The 21,517-nt window shown below is 38.3% G+C and overlaps 1 protein-coding gene across 5 annotated transcripts in view; it reads left to right on the top strand.

Annotated features, from left to right (window-relative positions):
* The window catches only part of POLR3B (RNA polymerase III subunit B), a 105,325-nt gene that overhangs the window by 57,831 nt on the left and 25,977 nt on the right, over positions 1-21,517 (top strand). For all 5 annotated transcript variants that reach the window (XM_006193711.3, XM_032493416.1, XM_032493420.1 and 2 more), the window contains 5 exons: positions 249-376; positions 8,449-8,658; positions 11,064-11,222; positions 12,937-13,054; positions 14,587-14,729. In XM_006193711.3, coding sequence (XP_006193773.2) covers positions 249-376; positions 8,449-8,658; positions 11,064-11,222; positions 12,937-13,054; positions 14,587-14,729 — 758 coding nt within the window. The remainder of the gene's footprint in view (positions 1-248; positions 377-8,448; positions 8,659-11,063; positions 11,223-12,936; positions 13,055-14,586; positions 14,730-21,517) is intronic.

Below are 21,517 nucleotides of genomic sequence, written 5' to 3'. Positions count from 1 at the left end.
GTTTCACTTTTCAGTTTCACTGAAAAAAATAATTTACTTTACTTTATTTTATTTAAGTATTATTTTTTCTATCAGTTTTACTAGCATCAAATTTTATTTTTGAGGATTTATTATATAAATTTATAATATATGTTCATATATATAAATTTGTACATATTTACGTAAATTTAAATTTTATTATACCTTTTAAGAGATGTTTATTTTAGTACTTGGTGCCTAAGATGTATGATTCTTAATTAACTTGATAGAGATACTACCCACTTGGAGATTGAACCCTTCACTCTTCTCGGCGTTTGTGCTGGCCTGATCCCGTACCCTCATCATAACCAGTCCCCAAGAAACACGTATCAGTGTGCCATGGGGAAACAAGCCATGGGTAAGATTGCCTTGTTGAAATTGGTTCTAATACTTGGATAAAAGAGTTAAGTCTTTATTCTTACCTCACTGGTATCGCATGTTTGGCCAAGTCAGGTGTTGCTAACACCTGAGTGTCACCAAACTCGGGGTTGCCTGTGGAATTCTGCAATGCTTGCAAGTGCCCCTGTCATGTCTAAAGCTTAAGCAAAAATGGGGAAAACCTCCCTGAACTTGACCCCTTGACCAAAGGGACATATAATGAATGTCACAGAATTTTGAGAGGGTAGATGATATAAAGGGAAAAGCCCTATATAAATGTCAGTTGTTAACCAGGAGAGATGGAAGAAAGAGCAGAAAAACTTAAGGCTAAGGGAGGGGAGGGAAAGACAATAGAGATAAAGATGCACAGTGTGTATTAGAATGTGCTTAGTAATTTTCTGGATGACAGTCATTGAACCCATTGTATGTTTGCAGCTGCTCCTATACCTCCCAAAACATTCAATTGTCATACCAATTTCTGAAGTTATTTTCCTGTCTTCTTTCTATTTTTTCCCCTTTCATTCATTCATCTATTAATTTATTTATCATCTGTAATAATTATTGAACATCAACAATAGACGAGACAGTGGGGCCAGAAATGAGACAGAGCCCTGTCCTCAGTGAGTTCACAGTCTAACAGGAGAGTCCAGCAAATAAAACAGTAGTTCAGTGTGGTCTAATAAATGCTGTAATAGACTGATAGTTAGAATCTAAGGGAGTAGGAGCAGAAAGGATACCTAAGGTTAGAGGGTAGGTTGTTTCTGAAGAACAGAACTGAACTGAGTCTCGAAGGACACTGAGTATTTTTCACAGGTATGGAAACATAAGCAAGCAGAACACGGGAAAGCCTCAGTGCTTTGGTATGGCTGTTTTGTGTTGTGTATGTGGGCATAGAGGCGTGCTGGAGAGATGACGTATGTTGAGGAGTTTGGATTTTGTCTTGAAGGGGATCCAGAGAGGATACCAACAAAAAAAATTTGCTTACAAACTTTTTTCTGAAATGTTTTTAAGACTCATTTAAATCCTGATAAGTTTAATAAGTTTTATTTTCAAATGTGTCTGTGACATCATTATGACTTGCCATCTCTGATTTTAAGTACTATACAGGGAGGTTCATAAAGTAACTGTAAAAGATTTTTGCATTGCCTTTAGGTAACAACCAGAATGTAGTTTTAGCTTCTCAGTTACTAACAACTAGCCGTATTTGACCATAGCTTGACAATTAAGAAATTCTGTTTTTCGTTATGGATAAAGAGTGTGTATTTCTTTTCAATATTGCCTTTTTGTTGGCCACGAAGAAGTAAGAAGCATGATGTCTTCTTACCATTTACCTGAATGATGTAATGCCTGGACAGTTCAGAATAATTCCCAGTGGGAAAATCTAAACAGCGGCTCATCAATTTAGCCTTTCCCATTCATCCTCAGCAGCAGTGTAGGCTGATTTCCCGCTTGTGCTTCTGACTTGCTAACAAGTTGAAATATACAGTACTGAATCCTGTGTGTCATGAAAGGGCTATCACTTCTATTGGGTTTACCAAACCATTTTGTTTCATGATGTGAATCCTGGCTGAAACAATACACCTTTTGTGTAGAACCTTCAGCAGAATTAACGGAAGACTAATCACTTTATCGCTAATGCCTCTCTTTAATGTGTTTGAAGATTGAAACAGAAAAGGCTGCATCTATCTCCACTTAGGGGAAATTTTTTTTTTTTTAATAAAGAAGAGACTTGAAGGAAAGAAATAATATTTGTATTTTTGTAACTCCCCTCCCTACCCAAAAAAAAAAAAAAAAGCCTTCATTTTGTAGCCATGAGTATCTGAAACGTTCGGTTAGTTACCACACACAGTTAAGCAGGATCAGTGTGTACAGAAAGCCAATTCAGTGTCTGTAGAGTTCTTTTGTAGTTTTCTGTGTGAAGGTTTTTTTTCTCGTTTTGTTTTGAGTGTCATTTGCAATTCATTGTCTGTGTTTTCTGAGGTTGGTGTATTCAGCTGCTCTGACCCTGGGTCCTGCACATTTAGCTCCTTGGATACAATCCTCTGACGTTACTGCTGACGCTAGGAAGACAAAAGCCAGTGAATATCTTAAGTAATAAAAAAAAAAAAAGCCTTTGTTACTGTTTATTATTATCAAACACCTGACTGGAAAGAAAAGCCATGAGATAAAAGTACATTTAAAGTTGGCACATAAGATAGTTGCATTTGTCTTTTGACACTGAAATAGCTGCAGAAATATTGAGTGAAGTCTGTATGCAAACTCGTAAAAGGAAAGAGGCCAGCAGAGGGAGAGACCCAGAGCAGAGACCCAGGTCTAAAGGAGACCTGGCACTTTGAGTTGGACTTCTCGGAGTCATTTTAATTCCATATACAGTATTGACAGCTGATAACTAAAAGTCACACTATCCCATTTTAAATATTAGCCATTGCTGAAGACCATATATACCTCAGAGATTCTGTATAGATTTTCTAACATAATATTTTAGTCACTGTTCATCTATTAGTCCATGTGGAAAATGAGATACAGTAGCCTAGAATTAATTCACTAAATATGCTTGCCAACCTCGAAAGTTCACTATATACCTTTTACTACCAACTCCTTCCATTCAATAGAGTGAAAAGAATAAGAGAAAGTCACTTTCTATCACTACAAAGGAGACCAAGGCAGTACAAACCACAGAGACTTGAGAGCCTTACCTTGTGCATAAGAGAGGGCTGACTTTAATCCAACATGAAACACCAGCAAAAGGTGTTTCTAAAATCTAAGCCCTTTCAATTATTCATAAAGTTCAAGTTTCCACACAGCATCTTACTGTGCTATTGAGAAACATGTCCCTTCCATGGGTATGACTCTGTTTGTTGTGACATGGTTCAGAGCAAGAAGTCAGGTGTGTGCAAATGGCAAGGTCTCCCGGTCACTCAGTGCTCCAAGTGAAGGCTCTGTGATGGAGCTGCATTGTGTGCACTCTCCCTGGCACCAGACACCAAGTTCACATGAGTCATGCTTTCATATCCTGCCTATTTTATTAGTTGGCAATCCTCTTGTGGAAGACTTTCTCCTGTCTAAAAGGATCTTTTAGTCACTATCAGTTCAGTTAATGAATATGCATCACGCACCTCCTCTAGCCCCCGCTGCTTCTCACTGCTCCTTCCCCCTTCAACTCCAAATTGCTGGGACTTTTTTTTTTTCTTTTAAGTCAGAAGCTAATGCAGCTTCTGTTTTGGTTTTTGTTTTCAATAGAGTCTATTCCTAAGCGGGTAGTTCCTTCTCTTGTATTCCTCACTTTATAGTAAGATGGGATGTTCTAGAAATAGGCTGGAGAATTTTGAAATATTAAAAGCACATAATATACAAAGATCCTCATAAAATGCCGTCTTATTCTACATCTCCTCTTCCCCCACTTTCTGCTTGAATTTTTTTTTAGAATTTTTATTTTTTTTTTTTTATCCATTTGAGGGTACAAAATGAAAAGATGTCTTGACCAAATTATCCCTGGCAATTCTTTTTTCTCTTTTAGAATTCTGTTGTTTAAAAAAATAAAATAAAGTCACTGAAGCTGTTTTGAATGTAAGCTTATATGATAGTTCCTGAGACTAGAATGTTAATAATGAGTATTTATGGAGGTAAAATTAAACTGAAGTTCAGTACATAGAGTTAGAGTTGGAGGTGGAATGGGTGGTACTGCAAGGTAATAGGTATATAATTTTATTACTAATATAGCTAATATTAGTCATAATGAGTGTTGCCACTTACTGAGTACCCAGCTGATTTCCATACATTTCTTTTTTTCAATAATAATAATCCTGTCAGGTATAATGTATATCTTTTTTGTTTTTGACAGGGAAACTGAATTCCAGTTTGGTCGAGTAACTTATAAGAGGTTACATTATGTCTGCTACACAATGATATTTATAAAACTTACTGAAAGTTTTCTCAGCTGAAACTAAGTTCTTTCCTCACTTTTTTTATTCACTATGGATCATGGTGAAGTCCATAGACCTGCTAGACTGTAGATTATAAGCTCCTTGAGGACAGGGACTATATCTGTGTTATTTATCACTGTATCCTAGCATAGTGCCAGCTTAGTAGGTACTTGATAAAGGTTTCAACAGCAAATAAATGGATCTCTGAGCACATTAAAATTATTAAATCAGATGCAGATTTTTGAAAAGAATTTTTGAAATGAAGAACTAAGTTGGAAAACTTCTACTGCCTGATACTTGGGCTTACCATAAAGCCACAGTAATGAAGACAGTATGGTATTGACACAAGGGTAGACATATAGATCAATGGAACAGAATCCAGAAATAGACCCACACATTGATGGGCAGTTGATTTTTGATAAATGTATCAGGGCAATTCAGAAGAAAGGAAAATCTTTTCAACAAAAAGGCTAAAATGTCTGAATAGCTATATAGAAAAAGTAAACATCAGCTCCTACCTCATACCATACAAAAAATTAATATAAAATGAATCACAGCCCTAAATGTAACAGCTAAAATTATAAAACTTATAGAAGGAAACTTAAGCAAAAATCTTTGTGACCTCAGATGACTTAAGATTTCTTAAAACACAAAAAGCACAAACAGTAAAAAAAAAAAAAAAAGAATTGAAAAAAGTAGACTTCTTCAAAATTAAATTTTTCTCTTTGAAAGACACTGTTAAGAATATGAAAGACACCATTAAGACACAGAATGGAAGAAGGTATTTGCAATACATATGTCTGATAAAGGATTTGTATCTAGTATATTTACAGAAAACTCTTTGATAATAAGACCACTCGGTTAAAAGATGGGAAAAAATAAAACCCCAGACACTTAACAAAGAGTAATAGGAATAACCAATAAGCTCATGAAAATATGTTCAACATCATTAGTCATCAGATAAATGTAAATTGAAACTGCAAGATATGACTATACACATTAGAACAACTAAAATGAAAAAATCTGACATACTAAGTGTCAGTGAGGATGAGGAACAATCAAAATACTAACACACTGCTATGAGAATGCAAAATGGTAAAATTACCTTGGAAAATTCTTCAGCAGTTTCTTAAAGTGAATTGTACCCTCACCAAACCCCTGAGAAATTCCAATCCTATGTGTTTACCCAAGAGAAATGAACACACAAAGTCTTGTGCATGAATGTTCATAGCAACTTTTTCCAGTTTTGGACTACTTAGTGAATACATCCCAAATATTTGTCAACAGATGAATGGGTAGACAAAATGTATATTCATAATGATGGAATATTATTCAGCAGTAAAAAAGAATGAACTATGCTACACACAACCACATGGGTGAATCTCAGAATCATGCTAAATAAAAGAAACAGCATAAGAGTATACCTATTATATGATTCCTTTTATATAAAGTTCTAGGAAATGCAAATTAATCTATAATGATAAAATAGATCATTAGTTGCCTGGGGCCAGGGACAGAGGGAGGGATCTTTTGGAAGTGTTGGAAATATTCTGGATCTTGGTTGTGCTGGTGGTTTCACAGATGTATGTAAATGGCAGAACTCATCAATTTGTATACTTTAAATGGGTGAAGTTTATTGTAATACAATAGTATTGATTAAAAAAAAGAAATTGGGCAAAGGAGGATGGAAAAAATAATTAAATGTATCAAACTTCATTTTATTCTTTTCAGTATACATTTCCTAAGCTATGTGCATCCTTACTTTTTTTCACCACACCTTAAAATAAAAAAAAAAAAAACTTCTTTACTGATTTAGCCTACATTTACATACCTTGCTATGCTAACTTGTGACTCCTTAAGAAAGTTTTCATCAAGAAAAGACTTTGTAAGAAAGATTATATCCTGGGTAATAAGAAAATGAAATCTTGGAGACTATAGTTACGGCAAAATGGGGCAGTAGAAGGAGAATTCAGCTTATAGGTATTCTTGTTGTGTTAGTTTATTATATATATGTAATGCCCTTAAGGAAGGTGAAAATACTAATAGATGCATCCTAGTTTGAGCATGCGCTTCACCCAGACTAGTCTTATAATTTAACTTCAGCATGACATTTCCTCAAAACAGCTTGCTTATTGGTAAATAGTCAGTTGTTCATGATTTTTATAAAAATTATGGGGTGCGGTGGCATTTGGAAGTTTTATAATATAGAAGTCATAGTTTTTAAATCATGTTGTAACCTATATACCTGTAGTCAGTGCTGCTAAATATGTATGTACATATATATATCTACAAGTTCTTTAAAAAGGCTTTAAAGAAAAAATTTATGTTGATATCATAAACACCAAACATTTGCTACAGCATTATACTGTTTATCCATTCAGTGGTCAGTTGTGATGGCCAAGAATTATGTTCTGGGCCTGGTAGCACAATTTATAGCAGGATCCCATCTCTTTCACCATTGTTCAGAGGCTCAGTCATCTCTGCTTCCCTGCTGCATAATAGTGCTTGTCTTGGGTTTCAGAGGACATGTCTGGCAGCCTGGTGGGACATTGCCTGAACCCTGTCTCAAGCTGGGTAAAGTATACAATTGGAGCTGAAATCTCAGCATAAATTTTAAATGATTTTTTGTAAAACAACAAACTTATTGTCAGTGAACTTTACCACAGTCTGAACAGTAGTGAATTTATTTCTAAAACAATAAGTGATCTATTACCAGATATCTTGCCCAGCTTATTAGTTGCCACTAAAATAACATTAATTGGCAGTTTATAGTGTAAACTTGTCAAAAGGTTCATGAGGTTCAGTTCAGGCATTGATTTTCAGCTGAATCTTGATAAATATTCTAGAGATTTAAGCACAAGTATATACCATCATAAAAGGTAAATTGCAATTCTTCAATTTAATTTTCTTGACATTTATTGCACGTCAGTTGTGAGCCCAGCACTGTACTGAATACTCATATCCTACAGATTTCACTGTTTCTTTCGATGGTAATTGTCAAGGAGTACTGTATCATTTTTGCTGCCCAAATAGGTTATTTTCATCCCTGAATTGAAATCACCATTGATTTAATGACATGAGTAAGAGAAAAAGGTAAAGGAAATAAAGATTGAGTTTTCATATCTGCTCACTTTAGAACTTAGCTCCATTAAATGGCATGTGAGCATCTTTGGTGTGTGGATGTTGTGGATGTGTCTCTGTGAGAGCACGTGCCACTTGAGGGAAAAGATGAGATACCTGGGAGAAGTTAAAGAGGCTCAGCAGGAGGACAAACGTGAGTTTCCTGGGTTTAAGATCTCTGAGTAGGAGACACTGTGTGTTCACAAGCCCCAGAGACTGAAAGCCTTTTGGGGAGCAGGTCTGTGAACCCTAATGAACCCCAATGGGGAACAAGGAGAAGAGGTAACAATCTGATTTCACTTCGAGTTGACAGTGATACCCCTCCCAGGTCCAATCAAGTGGAAAGGCTGATTGCTAAGGAGAGAAAAGCCCATCCATGATTGGACAGGGCCTTGGATTCCCTGGGGAAGGGACCCTACCTATCCCCATTTTATCTCCAGTGCTGGGCACAGAGTGTTTATTAATTGCTTAATAAATGAATAGTTGAGCAAATGAATAAGTTTATTCTCTGCTTCGCTCTCCTCCTAATTCTGTTCCCTTTGTTTTTACTGCTTTCTTTTCATTTAGAACCTTTGTAATTGTTGATTTCTTTTTATGAACTCTGTCCCACTGAATAAGCTCCTTGCCTGTCAGCACTGGGGGCGGGGGTGGGGTGCGGCACCAGGTTTCCCAGTTGCAACTGGAAATGTGCCTGGGACATAGTAGAACCAAATACAAAATTGTTGACTTACTTGTAAAATCAACCAGTGGAGACTAAAACAAAAGTTTAAATTATTTAGATAAGTGTACCTTGAGTGTGATTTTTCTTCTTTGTAGGATTTTTAACATAACTGAGAAAAATTGTTTTTAAAAATTGTTTATCACTATGAGAGTATTGCTTTAAATGTTTGACCTGAAGAGCTTCATTCTAATTAGTAAAATTTAAGTGTTAATCTCAGAATTCACTGCTACCTAATTATTTGATGTAATAGAATGTTGCATTTTGTTGTTTTCTCCAATGTCAATGAAGGTACCATTGGATACAACCAGCGGAACAGAATTGATACTCTAATGTATCTCCTAGCATATCCACAAAAACCCATGGTTAAAACAAAGACCATTGAGTTGATAGAATTTGAGAAATTGCCAGCTGGACAGAATGCAACAGTGGCTGTGATGAGTTACAGTGGCTATGATATCGAAGATGCTCTTGTTTTAAACAAGGCTTCCCTGGATAGAGGTAAGTGAGTTTTCAAAGCTCTAACACCAAAGGTGCTTTGTGTGGAATTAGATACAGGCATGATCAATGTGAAAATCACTTGGTGTCAAAATGTTCATGTCAGTTTCAAGTGACTTGAGTTTTGTAATATACAAACAGGAGGTGGTTATGTTTTTGATGTTGGCATTTTTTAAATGAATACTATATAGAGGTATAATTAGTTAAATGTATTACTAAGGAATCTTTTTTATTCCTTTGTTTTTTAAATTTATTGGTGACATGAGCGAGTTCCTCAACAGAAAATGTGTAAGGATTTGTTTATTCCCTAGCAGGAATTACAATAAATTAAATGTTTTTTTGAAAATACCTAGTTACTAATTCAACACCAAATCTGTTTGAGAGGGCAACAACAATATTTGGATGTAAAAGGCTTTTCTTTAATTGTAGCTCTCAGCCCCATAATGTTATATCTTTTGGCTAGCAAAATGATGAAAGTTAAAAGTACATAAACACAGACCCTGGCTTATCGTTCTTATGTTTTTCTTTCTCAATTTTTGACAGTTTACTTTTGCAAGTCCCCACTTGGCAGTTTGTTAGCCATCACCTGATCTGCCGTCTGACTTCTCTCTTCATAGTCTGTTTCTCTCTTTCCTGCCTGGCATACCCACTCTGCCTTCCCCTTCACTCTTCGTAGTTGCTAGGCAGCCATGATAGTACTCCTAGACATGTGTCTTTGGCATTAATGTTGGCTGCTCTTAATTTATGCCTCTTTTTTTTCCTCCAAATAACAACAGCCATGCTTTAAAACTAGATGTTTTCCTTTCTGATTAACTGGTAACGTTTATGTGGAAATCTGAAGACTCTGTGATATCTGTCAGAAACTCCGCAACACAATGTAATGATCTGAGTTTACTGTCCTCTCGCTTTTAAGCTACCACCTGTAAATAAAATGTCCATTTACACTTAGAGGAAAATGCCTCTGATTTCACGCAGTTCAGATTCTCACTGCACTCCAGCACGTTGCACTTAATGGCCATTGTACGGAATTTCAAGGTCGTGTAATGTTTCCAAAGCAGCTGGCTCTCTGAGCCGAGTTTATTATGGCCATACACAATTTACTAGGAACTGTAATGATGAAGACCTTTCTGGAAGACACGGACGCGCCTTCATCTACCGTCAGTTGTAAAAATTTGTTGTTTCATCACACGATCACCTTCATATTTTAAAAAATACATTAGAGCACTGAGATTTTACTTAGAAATATACTATTCCCTGATTGATTTTCTAAACTCATATTCTTAGATTTCTTGAAAGAGTTCTGCTTCTGGTGGAGAATCATAAGTGAAGGATTGTACAGCCATGCATTTATTTCTTCAGTAATAGCTGACATTTCATCCTGAGACATTTTCCTATTTAACTGAACTCTAACATGGCTTGGTATATCCTGGGAAGATTAGAGAGAGAATCCAGTTTAAAATAACTGTGGGGCCAAAGGAGAGAAAAGAAAGTATGCAGCCATAGCATCTAGGGAAATGTTATTTAGTGGGAAGGATTGACAGCTCTTTTGAGCAACTGATGAATCTTTTTATGGGATTCAGTGGTTGAGTTTTTTACTTCACCTAAAGATTTTCTTCTGTTCATTTTGCTTACTTTTCTTAATACTTAGATTATTAGTTGGTCCCAGGACTTTTCCCTCGTCCACTAGATAAATATGACCTAAAATGTAATCAAAGTAAACTAATCTTCAGGGCAAAAGTGAATGATCTCTCCCATTAAAATCATTTGATTGCTTCTTTGTATTCTCTCTCCTCTTTGGAGAAAAATTAATTTTTTTGTCAGCTTGTTTGAGACTTCTCTGAATGCCAAAATCAGAAAAAGGAAAACTTTCCAGAGAAGTTTAGCAGAGGTTATGCACCAGAATGATATGTAGGAGGAATGCTGGCTAGTTAGTGGACTTGGTCTGTCTCAACTCAGACACCAACATGCTGGGTGACCTTGGCCTCTTAATTTCTCTGCACCTCACTCATAGCACCTGTAAGATAGAGGAATTAAGCCAGGTGATGTCTAGGGCCCCTCCAGTTTTCACATGCTGTGGCTCTGTGCTCTAGAAGAATCCCAGTGACATTCTTAGGTTTCTCTCACCTTCCAACATGACCAGGTATATTCCATGCTGAAAAACGATAGTTGAGATTCCAGTGTTTATATGGGCAGTAGGTAGGGGAGAAATCCTGAGCTAGTTCTTCAAGTTATCGGATTGTTATTTGGTTTGGCCAGTCTCAGGTTATCTAAATGTAGTGCAGTTTTGGTGTGTTTATTTTGGGGGTACGGGAGGTAGAGTGGGATGGGTTGTTGAATAACACAAACCTATAATTTCTCATAGTTTCATATTACTGGTGGTTCTGAACCCATTTTTGGTTTCATTTTAGGCTTTGGACGTTGCCTTGTGTATAAAAATGCTAAATGTACATTGAAACGATATACCAATCAGACTTTTGATAAAGTGATGGGGCCGATGCTGGATGCTGCTACAAGGAAACCCATCTGGCGACATGAGATTTTAGATGCAGATGGTATTTGTTCTCCAGGTAAAAGCCTTTAAAAAAAAACATTTAAATGTATACTTTTTTAAAATTATGAAAGTTATTCAACAACATTTTTTAATATTTGGTATCCAGGGCAGAAAAAAATAACAACCTGTAAAGCCACTATCGTAATTCAACCAGGGTGGTCATTTTTGATGCATTTCCCTCCAGTCTTTTTCTATGCATATGTTTTTACATAGCAGTAATCTGTTCTAGTTACACATTTCTGGTTATAATTTTGAATCCATATTGAATCAATTTTGAGTCAGTATAATTTGAATCAAGAAAAGCTGCTTTAAGGAAGTGTTTAGAATAAGGTCATGTCTCTGCATCTACACTGATTTTTCATCGTTTGTGCATTTAGCTTACAGACTGACTTTAGAATTGTCTTCTTAAAAGTGTGACTTCATTGTACTTACAAACTTGTGATGAATTTTGTTGATGCAGCCCACAACCCCAGCTTTATGAGTCCTGTGGTCTAGTGTGGGAGACTAAAGTTAATCTAAAGATCACATGCAAACATAGGTCAAATTACCTGTGGTTAGGAAAGTAAGCCAGGTTAAGGAATTATATAAGGAACTGTGAGACCATTTCATGGCAAGAGGATTTGACCTAGTCAGGAGGATCACCTTCCCCAAGGAGGGGACTCAGAGCTGCAGGGTAAGTGGAGTTAACTAATGCAGAGGGAGAGGTGTGTCTCAGCGAAGGAAAGGCTTGTGCAGGTGTCCTGCAGCTCCCTCATTAAAGGATCTGAAGGAAGGCCAGTGTGGCTAAAATGAAGAGAGTGCAGGGGAGCCTGGCGGATGTGAGTCTAGAGAGAGAAAGGAAGGGAGGAAGGAGGGAGGGAGGGGCAGAGGCCGGACACAAGGTCTTGCAGCCTGTGTTATGATTTTCATTATGATCCTAAAATCAGTGACACAATCAGATACACATTTTGAAATGATCATTCTGACTACAGTGTGGAGAAAAGAGTGGAAGGGAACCAGAATAGACAGGGACTAACTAAGCGCTCTCGAGGCAGACCAGGCAACAGGAGCCGGGGTGCGGTGGAGAGAAGGGCTGGCTTGGAGAGGTTGCTGGGGGAGGAAATCCACATGGCCTTATCATGGATAGTGCTGTGTGGTGAGTGCTGTGTGGTGAGTGCTGCATCCGCTGTGCTGTCCTGAGCCACGTGGTACATGGCTTTCCCTCCTTTTTGCTGCCTTTGTTCTTGGGGAATTTCTCTCAGTCTTAACCTGGGTGCTGTGACTGTGCTATAGTAGATGGTCTTTGAGCTTACCAGGAAAAGGTGCAAAGCAAAGGTGAGAATAGCAAGAAAATCAAAGAAGTATTTGTATTTCCTCATTGCCCAAGCGGAGTTGATGGTGACTTATTATTACTGGTTGAAGTAACTATCAAGTGGCCCAAACCTGTTCTAACACTTGAAGAAATATTTAAAATTGCTACCTACTGACACGAATTTTCTCTTGTTAATGTGGTCCCCTATATCAGTTTCTTAATTTTATACACACTGTGATCTTAATCTATGATTTTTTTCAAATGGGCTTTCAAAGTTACAGACAAGCTCTATTGAATCCTAGTTCCCACTGTGTGGACTCTTTTTCTTCCATGTCTGGATTTCATTCATCAAGTCTAATCACACAGTTTTATGCCCCAATAATCTTTGCATTCCACGCAGATGACAGTGATTTGTCTAACACTCTTCTCTCTTTCTTAGGTGAGAAAGTAGAAAACAAACAAGTGCTTGTGAATAAGTCCATGCCCACAGTGACTCAGATTCCTTTGGAGGGGAGCAATGTGCCACAGCAGCCACAGTACAAAGATGTGCCCATCACGTATGTGTTGGTTGTGTCTTGGAAATACATAGAAAGGTTTTTTTTAAAAAGAAGGAATAGAGGAAATTAGAAGTTAGCTCCTGTGGCTGGTGACTCCCAGATAGACATCTGCCCAGTTTCAGCCCTTGGAACAGCTGGGTGCCCAAACCCAGACCCAAACCTATCCCAGCCTCACACATGCTCCTTCTGGGTTCCTTTCTTGGTGAGTGGCACTGCCATCCAGCCAGTCACCTGCAACATACACCTGACTCCTTTCCATTACCTGCTGCACGTGTTAATTCAGTAAATCCTGTAAATTCTTTCTCCTTAGCAGTTCTCTTGTCCTCTCAGTGACAGCTGTGGCTGAGGTGGGCCCTCCTCTCCTGCTGGACTCTTAGTTATTGACAACTGCTCATCTGCCTCCAGGCCTGCACCTCTCCACACTTCTCAGGTTCTCTCTGTTACCGCCAGAGTGATTTTTTTCTAAATTACTCATCTGCTCACATTACTCTTTTGAGTAAATAGAATAAAACTTGAGTAGACTGGGTAAAACTCTCAATGACAATGTTCCCTGTAGGATAAAGGCCAAATTAAATAGTAATACATGCGAGACCACGTGTGACCCTTGGCATGCCTCTCTAGCTTTACCCTTTTGTACACTCGCCCCATATTTCTACTTAATTGTCTCATTCTCCAAACATTCCATCCAGCTTTAGGCTTCGGTGCATGTACTCATGCTGCTCCCTCTGCCTGAAATTTCATTTTCTCTGGTCAGGTCTCAACTCTAGGGTCACCTACTCCGTGAAGCTGTCCTTGATTGCCTGCCCCTCCCTGCCACCACTGGCATCCCCAAACCCTAGTAGGGTTGACTGCCATCTCCATTGGGCCTTTCCTGTTCCCAATACCACGGATACCTTTATTGCACTTACCTTTCTCTCTTCCTTTATTGGTTGTGAATTTCTTTGGGGCAGGAACCATGTCTACTTAATCTTTGTATATCAAAGGCCTATAAGGATCTGGCATGGAGTAGACTCTTAACAATATCTGTTGTATGAAAAACAGGTAAGAGGCGAAGTGTATAAAAAAATTCATAATAGGAAAGCTTGAGTACATGAAAGGAATATTTAAAAAATGGTTAGCAATTTGGAGTTGAGTCTAAAAGGCTGCAGCTCAAATCCCAGGTCCACTTTGTATGAGTCATGTGTGCTGGACAAGTTCTTAAGGTCTCTTAGCATCAGTTTTCCTATGAATTTTCCTTATTTCTTATTTCCTATAAGAGAATAACGTGTGAGTAGCATGTGTGGTGAAGATTAAACTGCACTATGCCTGCCTCCTAGTAAATGTTCAGTAAATGCTAGCCATTTTAAGTTGGGACTTTAAAAGGGAAATTGTAGCATTTGAACTTAGTGTCAAAAAACGAAAGTCATTTTTCAGAGCCCCATATGAGAATGTCAAAATGTTTTGTGATGGGTATTAAGTAATATGGCCAGGGTAGATAGGGTCACAAAGGGCTGTTTGAAAACTCTGCTTTAGTGACTTCCTCTTAATATTAGCTACAAAGGGGCAACGGATTCATATATTGAAAAAGTGATGATATCTTCAAATGCCGAAGATGCTTTTCTGATCAAAATGCTGCTGAGACAGACAAGGCGTCCAGAGATTGGAGACAAATTCAGCAGTCGTCATGGGCAAAAAGGTAACTTGCTTATAAAACTGAAAATAATATTTATCTGTTAACTACATATATAAGAACTATACTTTCTAACTTTCTCCATTAGAAAAACTTAGTATGTTTGAAAAATTATTACCTTGTTGTCGAAAGTATTCTTGTTTCACTCCTCAGGTTAACGTGTTTGCATTCTAATGATATTTTAAAATGTACTGTAGTATTGCTTCTCTGTGATATTTATTTCATTCTACTGCAACTGCTCAGCCCCAAATTATAATTATAAATACATTCTAGATGATGTGCCGACTGAAGTACATGTGATTGTTCAAAAATAAATAGTAATACTGATTTTTTAAATGAAATGTATATATTAAAAATATTGTTATGATCTGTTGGGTCATAGTATCAAAGGATGTCAGCGCCAGAAGATACCTCAAATTATCTACCTCTTTATTTAACAGATGAGGAAGTTCAGACGCTGCTTGTTGAGCAGCCAGTCCAGGGTATCCAGCTGGTTACTGAGCTGGTGTTAGACCTCTGGTCTCCCAGCTCCAGTGCAATGCTTTGTTAACCGCACAGTGACCCATTGGCAAACCTCACTCTTTTCATTGATAGTTACTGCTGGGTTTTCATCCATTTCTAGTTTTGTTTTGTTTTTTATCTTCAAAAAACGTGGCATTATGTCACCGTTGATTAACTCAGTAGGGTCTCTTTTAGTCAGTACACCTAGCGCTTGTTTGTCCTGGAGTTTGACTTTTGGCTCTGTCTGCCACTTGCTAGTTTTAAGAACAATAGCTGCACTAACACTTCTGTGGCACTGCTGTGTTCCTGGCAGCGTTCTCCGCACTTTAAGTGTAGTAACTCATTTGTTTCTCACACAATCCTGGGGGGAAGGTGCTGTTATTATCCTCATGTTATAGATGAGGAAGCAGAGACACAGAGATATTAGTAGCTTGCCCAGGGTCCCCAGTTGATGGCAGAGCTGGTTTCTGAATGCTGGCAGCCTGGCTCCAGAGTCCATGCTCTGTGACTAACCACTATGCTATCCTGACTGTTAAGCAGTTTGAATACATCACATTGTATTGTTGGTAATTTTGACTATTTATTTGCCGGACAAGTATATAAAATATTATAATTTCTTTAGTCAAGTGAATCTGGCCTTAGTTGTCATTCCATCTGTGAAACTGTTTCGAACTAAGATGCTGTTTCATCGAAAACATTTTTAGTTCAGTTGACAGGCCCAAGATTGTTGCAGCCTATCAGTATTTTTAAAGAATTGACTTTATCTATAAATGTGAATTTGATGCCTCCACTTAATCCCTAAGATGCTAATTCTTGCCTTTGAGTGGTTTTAAGTATATCTTGAGGTTCTAGTGTTTTCCCCTGCTTATCAGTGAAAATCAAGTTCTCTATATTGAGACTAGTTCTCCTTCTCTCTTGGTCTTGCCAACTTCTGAGATACACTGGACAAGAGCGAGCTTGATACTCCTTGTATGAAGTGTTGGCACTGGAAGCTTTACGAGAATGCACACCCTGAGAGAATATCTCTGTTCTGAATCAATGTGTAAGCTTAAAACATCCCAAATCCTTGTGCTTTATTCTGTCAGAGTATTGTGCAAAGAGCTGAGGGCTGACATACAGTTGAGTGATTAGCCACTGTGTTCTAACTCCACTGAACTTCTTGAGGACAGGAACCATGTCCTTATATTCTCACACAGCCTGATAGAGGCTTTTCCACAGTAGATACTTAGTAGGTAGTTGATAACAGTTGAATATATGAATGAATTGAAGGTGGAGAAGCACGGAAAGGAGCAAGATTCCTCACTCTTGATGGACTGATTATACCCATGTTGTAATCTATACATTACATGAAGTGTGTATATGGATAGTATAACTAAGCAGTGCTTTTGAAAACGAAAACCACACTTAATTAATAATTTCCTGTAAATACAGACCTCTAGGTAAAATGCCAGCAAGTCTTTGTGCTTTAGCATTTTTTTCAAACTCTTAATATGATACGGATAATGTTCATTGACAGAAGTGGTTTCCAGTGATCTGAATGGTAGCAGATTTTCAGAATCTATTCAATCTGAGAGAGGCTTTGACTAGTACATCTTTATACGGAACAGAAAGAAGTCCTCCTGGGTCCAGATGACCTTTCACTTGTAGTGAGGAGTTTATCTTGCCAGTTTTCCTTTTCCAGATGGCTTTTAATCCAAGGGTAAAACCTTCTGATTAGCCTAGAGTCCCTTGATAGTCTCCTCTCTTACAGCTTCATTAGATTTATTGAAAAGATTGGGGAAAAACAAGCAAACAGAAAAAAACAGGTCATGTAAACTTTAACAGAGAAATGAAAGGAATGACATAGAACCCTTAATTGGACGTGATTTTTATTTAAGTATAATTTTTAATCAGATAAATGCACATGGCTTAAAAAGGTCAAATAGTACAAAAAAGAGACTTTTGTACTGAAAAAAATCAGTCCTTGCCTTTCTTCCAATTCTGTTTCCCAGAAGCAATTTCTTCTCATTCTTACCTTCATGTTTCTAAATAGTATTCTTAAACAGGTTTATAGTCATTCAGCCATTTTGTATATGCCTACGACTTCCTGTTATGATATATAGGAGGACCTATATATCACTATAGCACTTTGTTACCTCTTTCCCACTCCCAGCCTTCATTCCCTGCGTAGATTTATCATAATTTGAAGTTACTTAGTTATTTAGATTGCATTATTATGACTGCATAAATATTGTTCACTCCCAAACCAAGTAATTATTGAGTCTGTTTCCTTTGTTACATAACTTAATTTTTCAGAAGTTGATGATCACCTTATTTTAAAAATTTTGCTTTATTTTCTTTATTCTTATTACTATTCTTCTGTACCATCAACAGCTTCTTAATTTATAGTCTGTTAGGACCATTTTTTTCCCCAGACGATCTCTTTTATAGCACCCTCACACTTCCTGCTCCAAACTGTGGTGGTTACTCACTGGGCCAGACCTTCCCAGCCAATGTGTTAAGAATTGGAAATAGATGAGCTGAGACATTAATCCTTGAAACCCTCAGGAGTGCTGGGCAGAGCCTGGGGCAGCTGAGGCCTGAGCAGCTTATCTTGTACGCCCTAGAAATGTTTTCTGAAAAGGTTGGAAAGCACTCTGTACTAGTTTGCTAGGGCTGCTATAATAAAATACTACAGACTGGGTGGCTTAAACAACAGAGATTTATTATCTCTCAGTCCTGAAGGCCGGAAGTTACAGATCAAGGTGTCAGCAGGGTTGCTTTCTTCTAAGGCCTCTCCCCTTGGCTTGTAGATGGCTGTCCTCTCCCTGTGTCTTCACATCATCTTCCCTGGGTACATGTCTGTATCCAAATTTCCCCTTTTTATAAGGACATTAGTCATACTGGGTTAGGGTCCAACCTAACGACCTCATTTTAACTTGATTGCCTCTTTAAAGATCCTGTCTCCAAAAAGGGTCACATTTATCCTGGGAGTTGGAACTTCAGCATATGAATTTAAGGGGAACACAATCCACAGTGCACTCTAACCCTGCAGAATGTAGTCCTTTATGAAATTCCCGTTTGACACCTGTTTCTTGGCTCTTCTCATGTCACTTGACTCCCTACCCCAGCCACTACTCCCATAGGAAAATAGCCCGTTCATTAAATTGCTGAAAAAGTACTCGTGGGAAGGAAATTTTTTGAGGTCATGTGTGTCTGAACATGCTCTGTCCTCATGCTTGATATATACTTTGGCTGAGATTAGAATTCTAGATTAAAACATTCTTTTCCCTAAGGATTTCACTGCTACGTTATCATCTAGATGCCACGTTACTTACATGACTTGTAATGTTATTCTTGCTGATCTTTGTGTGTGTGCTCTGTTTCTCTCTCTCTCTTTTCCTGCCTTCCTCCTTCCCCACCCTACCTCTCCCTCCGGAAGCTTCTACTATCTTCGTCCAGTCTTGGAGTCTGAAATTCTGTAGACCCTTTCCTCATTCCTTGTCCTTGGAAATCAGGCACCCTCTTATTCTGGAAGTTCAAGTTCCTTCAAGTATTGGATATTGTCGTATATTTTTTGTTGGTAATTTCCTTTTCATCATTTTCCCTATGCCCTTTCTGGTTTTCCTGTTAGTTAGATATTAAATCTTCCAGATTGATGCTCTAGTTTTCTTTTCACCTCCATTCCCCATTTCTTTCTCTTATTTTTCTTTCTACGCAATTTGATCAACTTTATTTTCCAGATTTTTTTTAACCTACCAGTCATGTTTTTAATTTCTAATTAAAATTTTAAATTTAATTTCTACTCCTTTTTATCACAACAGGTATATATTTATATGTTTTTAGTTTTCTTTTGGATTTTAGCATTAGTTTGGGGTTTGGTTTTTTTTTTAAGTTTTCTTCTGTTCCTAATTTTGTCTCTTATTTCTTCAGAGGATTCTTTCCCTGCTGTGCATTTTAGGGAAGCTGTTTTTGTTGTTGTTGGAAGCTTTCCTTCAATGCCTCGTACCCTCTTAAAGGTGGTTGGAAGCTCTATGTCCCAGGGATAAAACTCGTTGACTGGTGGACGTCCTTGTAGGATGGTTAGGCAGTAAACCATTTTTCCTGCTGGTGCCATTCATTTTCTACATAGTAGGATTTTTCTAACTACTGCCTGAAGGTTAGAGCTGGGGATGAAGGTGGGTGCAGTGCTTAAGGCTATCAACTAACCTTCTGGAAGCCAGATAGGGGCAGGGGGCTGCAGCCCACTGTTGAGTACACAAACTTTCACTTAATTCCTCTGTATCAAGCCAGCACCTTACCCCACCCTCTGCTGTGCTTTCTCCCCTTGGATCTTGGGTCATTGTGGTTCGATTTCTTAGGTAAGTGTTGGGGTGGAAGGGGAGTTTCTTGGCTGTATGGGGTGGAGAATAGAAACTTGGGACTTGATGATTTCTTATACAGACATTAATTTCTACAAATATTTATTAAGTATCTCCTAAGTGTCCAGTGCTATTCTAGGCCCTGGTGATAAGCAGTGAACAAAACAGACAAAATCCCAGCCTTTGCGGGACTTATATTCTCATGGGTGAGAGAGAACTGTTAAATGCTGAGATGAAAAAGATAAAAGATAAGGGTGCAGAACAGGAAGCATGTTGGGGGGAGTGATTAGTGATGAAATTTTAAGTCAGATGGTTGAGGAACAGCACTTCATTGAAAAGATGACTTGGAGTGAGAGAGAGAAGTAAGGGCCAAACCCTCTCTGGCCGAAGGGCAATGGCGGTGAAAGAAGGCCTGAGGCTGCAGCCAGCCTGGAATGTGGAGGACTGGCCAGGAGGCCGGCGTGGCCAGAGCAGAGGGAGTGAGTGGGGAGGAGTCAGAGCTAAGGCCTCATGGGTCACTCTGTGAACTTGGACTCTCCCTCTGAGGGGGAGGAACACAGCTGGAGAGGTCTGAGCAGATGAGAAATATGGCCGGTCTTTTCCTGGCCAGCATGTTGAAAACAGCGTAGGAAGCAGTGATACCAGTTAAAAGGCTATTACAGTAACTCAGCTGAGAGTTTGTGGTGAGTGGGAAAAGCGTCACAGGAGGGAGGTGGTGAGACGGCATCAGCCTAGACACATTGTAAACGCAGGCCCTACTGGGACTGCTGATGGATGGGGAGGCTCTGCTGCTCTTAGTGCCGCACCTCATCCCGCGTTCACAGTGCCTTGTGTCCGCTTCCTGAGCCTTCCCAGGAGCGGGGGTGAGGGCTGGGCCAGCTCGCCTTCTCGTGCCTCCTGTGCGGGGACTTAGGTTTCCCTTTCTCCTTCTCGTAAGTTGCTTACTGGTCTTTCCTTTGTTCATCAGCTTTCAAAATTGTGTAGTTATCTCTTGCCCAGTCTTTTTCCTTATAGGTTTATACCTTAATTTTATCAAGTCTCAAGTTGGTGAGGTTTTGAGGAGTAGAGATAAACATGTGTTTCGTCTACCCTGTTTACTGGAAATCCATATGTCTCTTATTTGAGAATGTTCATTACAAGAATGTTTAGTGTGCTTTGTTTTTTTCACTGCAACTTATAGAACTGACGTTAAAATTATTTTAATAAAAGGTGAAAAGGGTCTTTAGAGCACCGACCTTTTGTCTGCTGACCAGAGCCTTGCCTCCAAGATATCTTGTTTTTATTGGGTTTTTTTAATCATTTCTAAGATTGAAAACTAACTTAAAAATGTTTAAAGTTCACACACTCAGAATTACAACATAACTGCTAATTATCAGAAGTGTGTTAACCACATTTTGTCAACTCTTAATGATCTGAGAATGGCTTATCCTTTTCCTGGATTATTATCATGACTAAGGTCTACCGTTTTGATCCTTTCCTTGAATGTCATCCTTCTGAAGCCAGAGACATAACAGTAGCAGAAGGCAATTTTTCCAAGTTCTCTTCATTTATAAATAAAATTGTAAAGATTCAAAAATAGCAATGGTTTTGTTAAAATTCTTGTATATGTTGTAAATATCAGAATACCTTGTTGGCTAACTTAAGTATATTTTCAGTTTATTGAGAATAGGAAACATGCCCTACTAATTTACTTACCCCCCACCCAGCGCTCAACACAGTGTTCTGCATATCATACAGTATCTACTCAGTGTGTCTGTGGAATAATCTATTAAATAAAATATCTTATATGTACAGATATAATAAGCCAAAATCTTCCCTCCCCAAATTAGTGTAACGTATTCTTCCTGCTAATATCAGAAATGGGATGTCTCATCTTTATCCAGACTGGCACCAGGACTTTTATCACCCTAGGCTCATAGCTTCCCAGTCCTCATTGACCACACGAGCCCACTG

This window comes from Camelus ferus, chromosome 12 (assembly GCF_009834535.1).
Source record: "Camelus ferus isolate YT-003-E chromosome 12, BCGSAC_Cfer_1.0, whole genome shotgun sequence".
Lineage (NCBI taxonomy): Eukaryota > Metazoa > Chordata > Mammalia > Artiodactyla > Camelidae > Camelus > Camelus ferus.
This window is presented reverse-complemented; position numbering and strand designations above follow the sequence as displayed.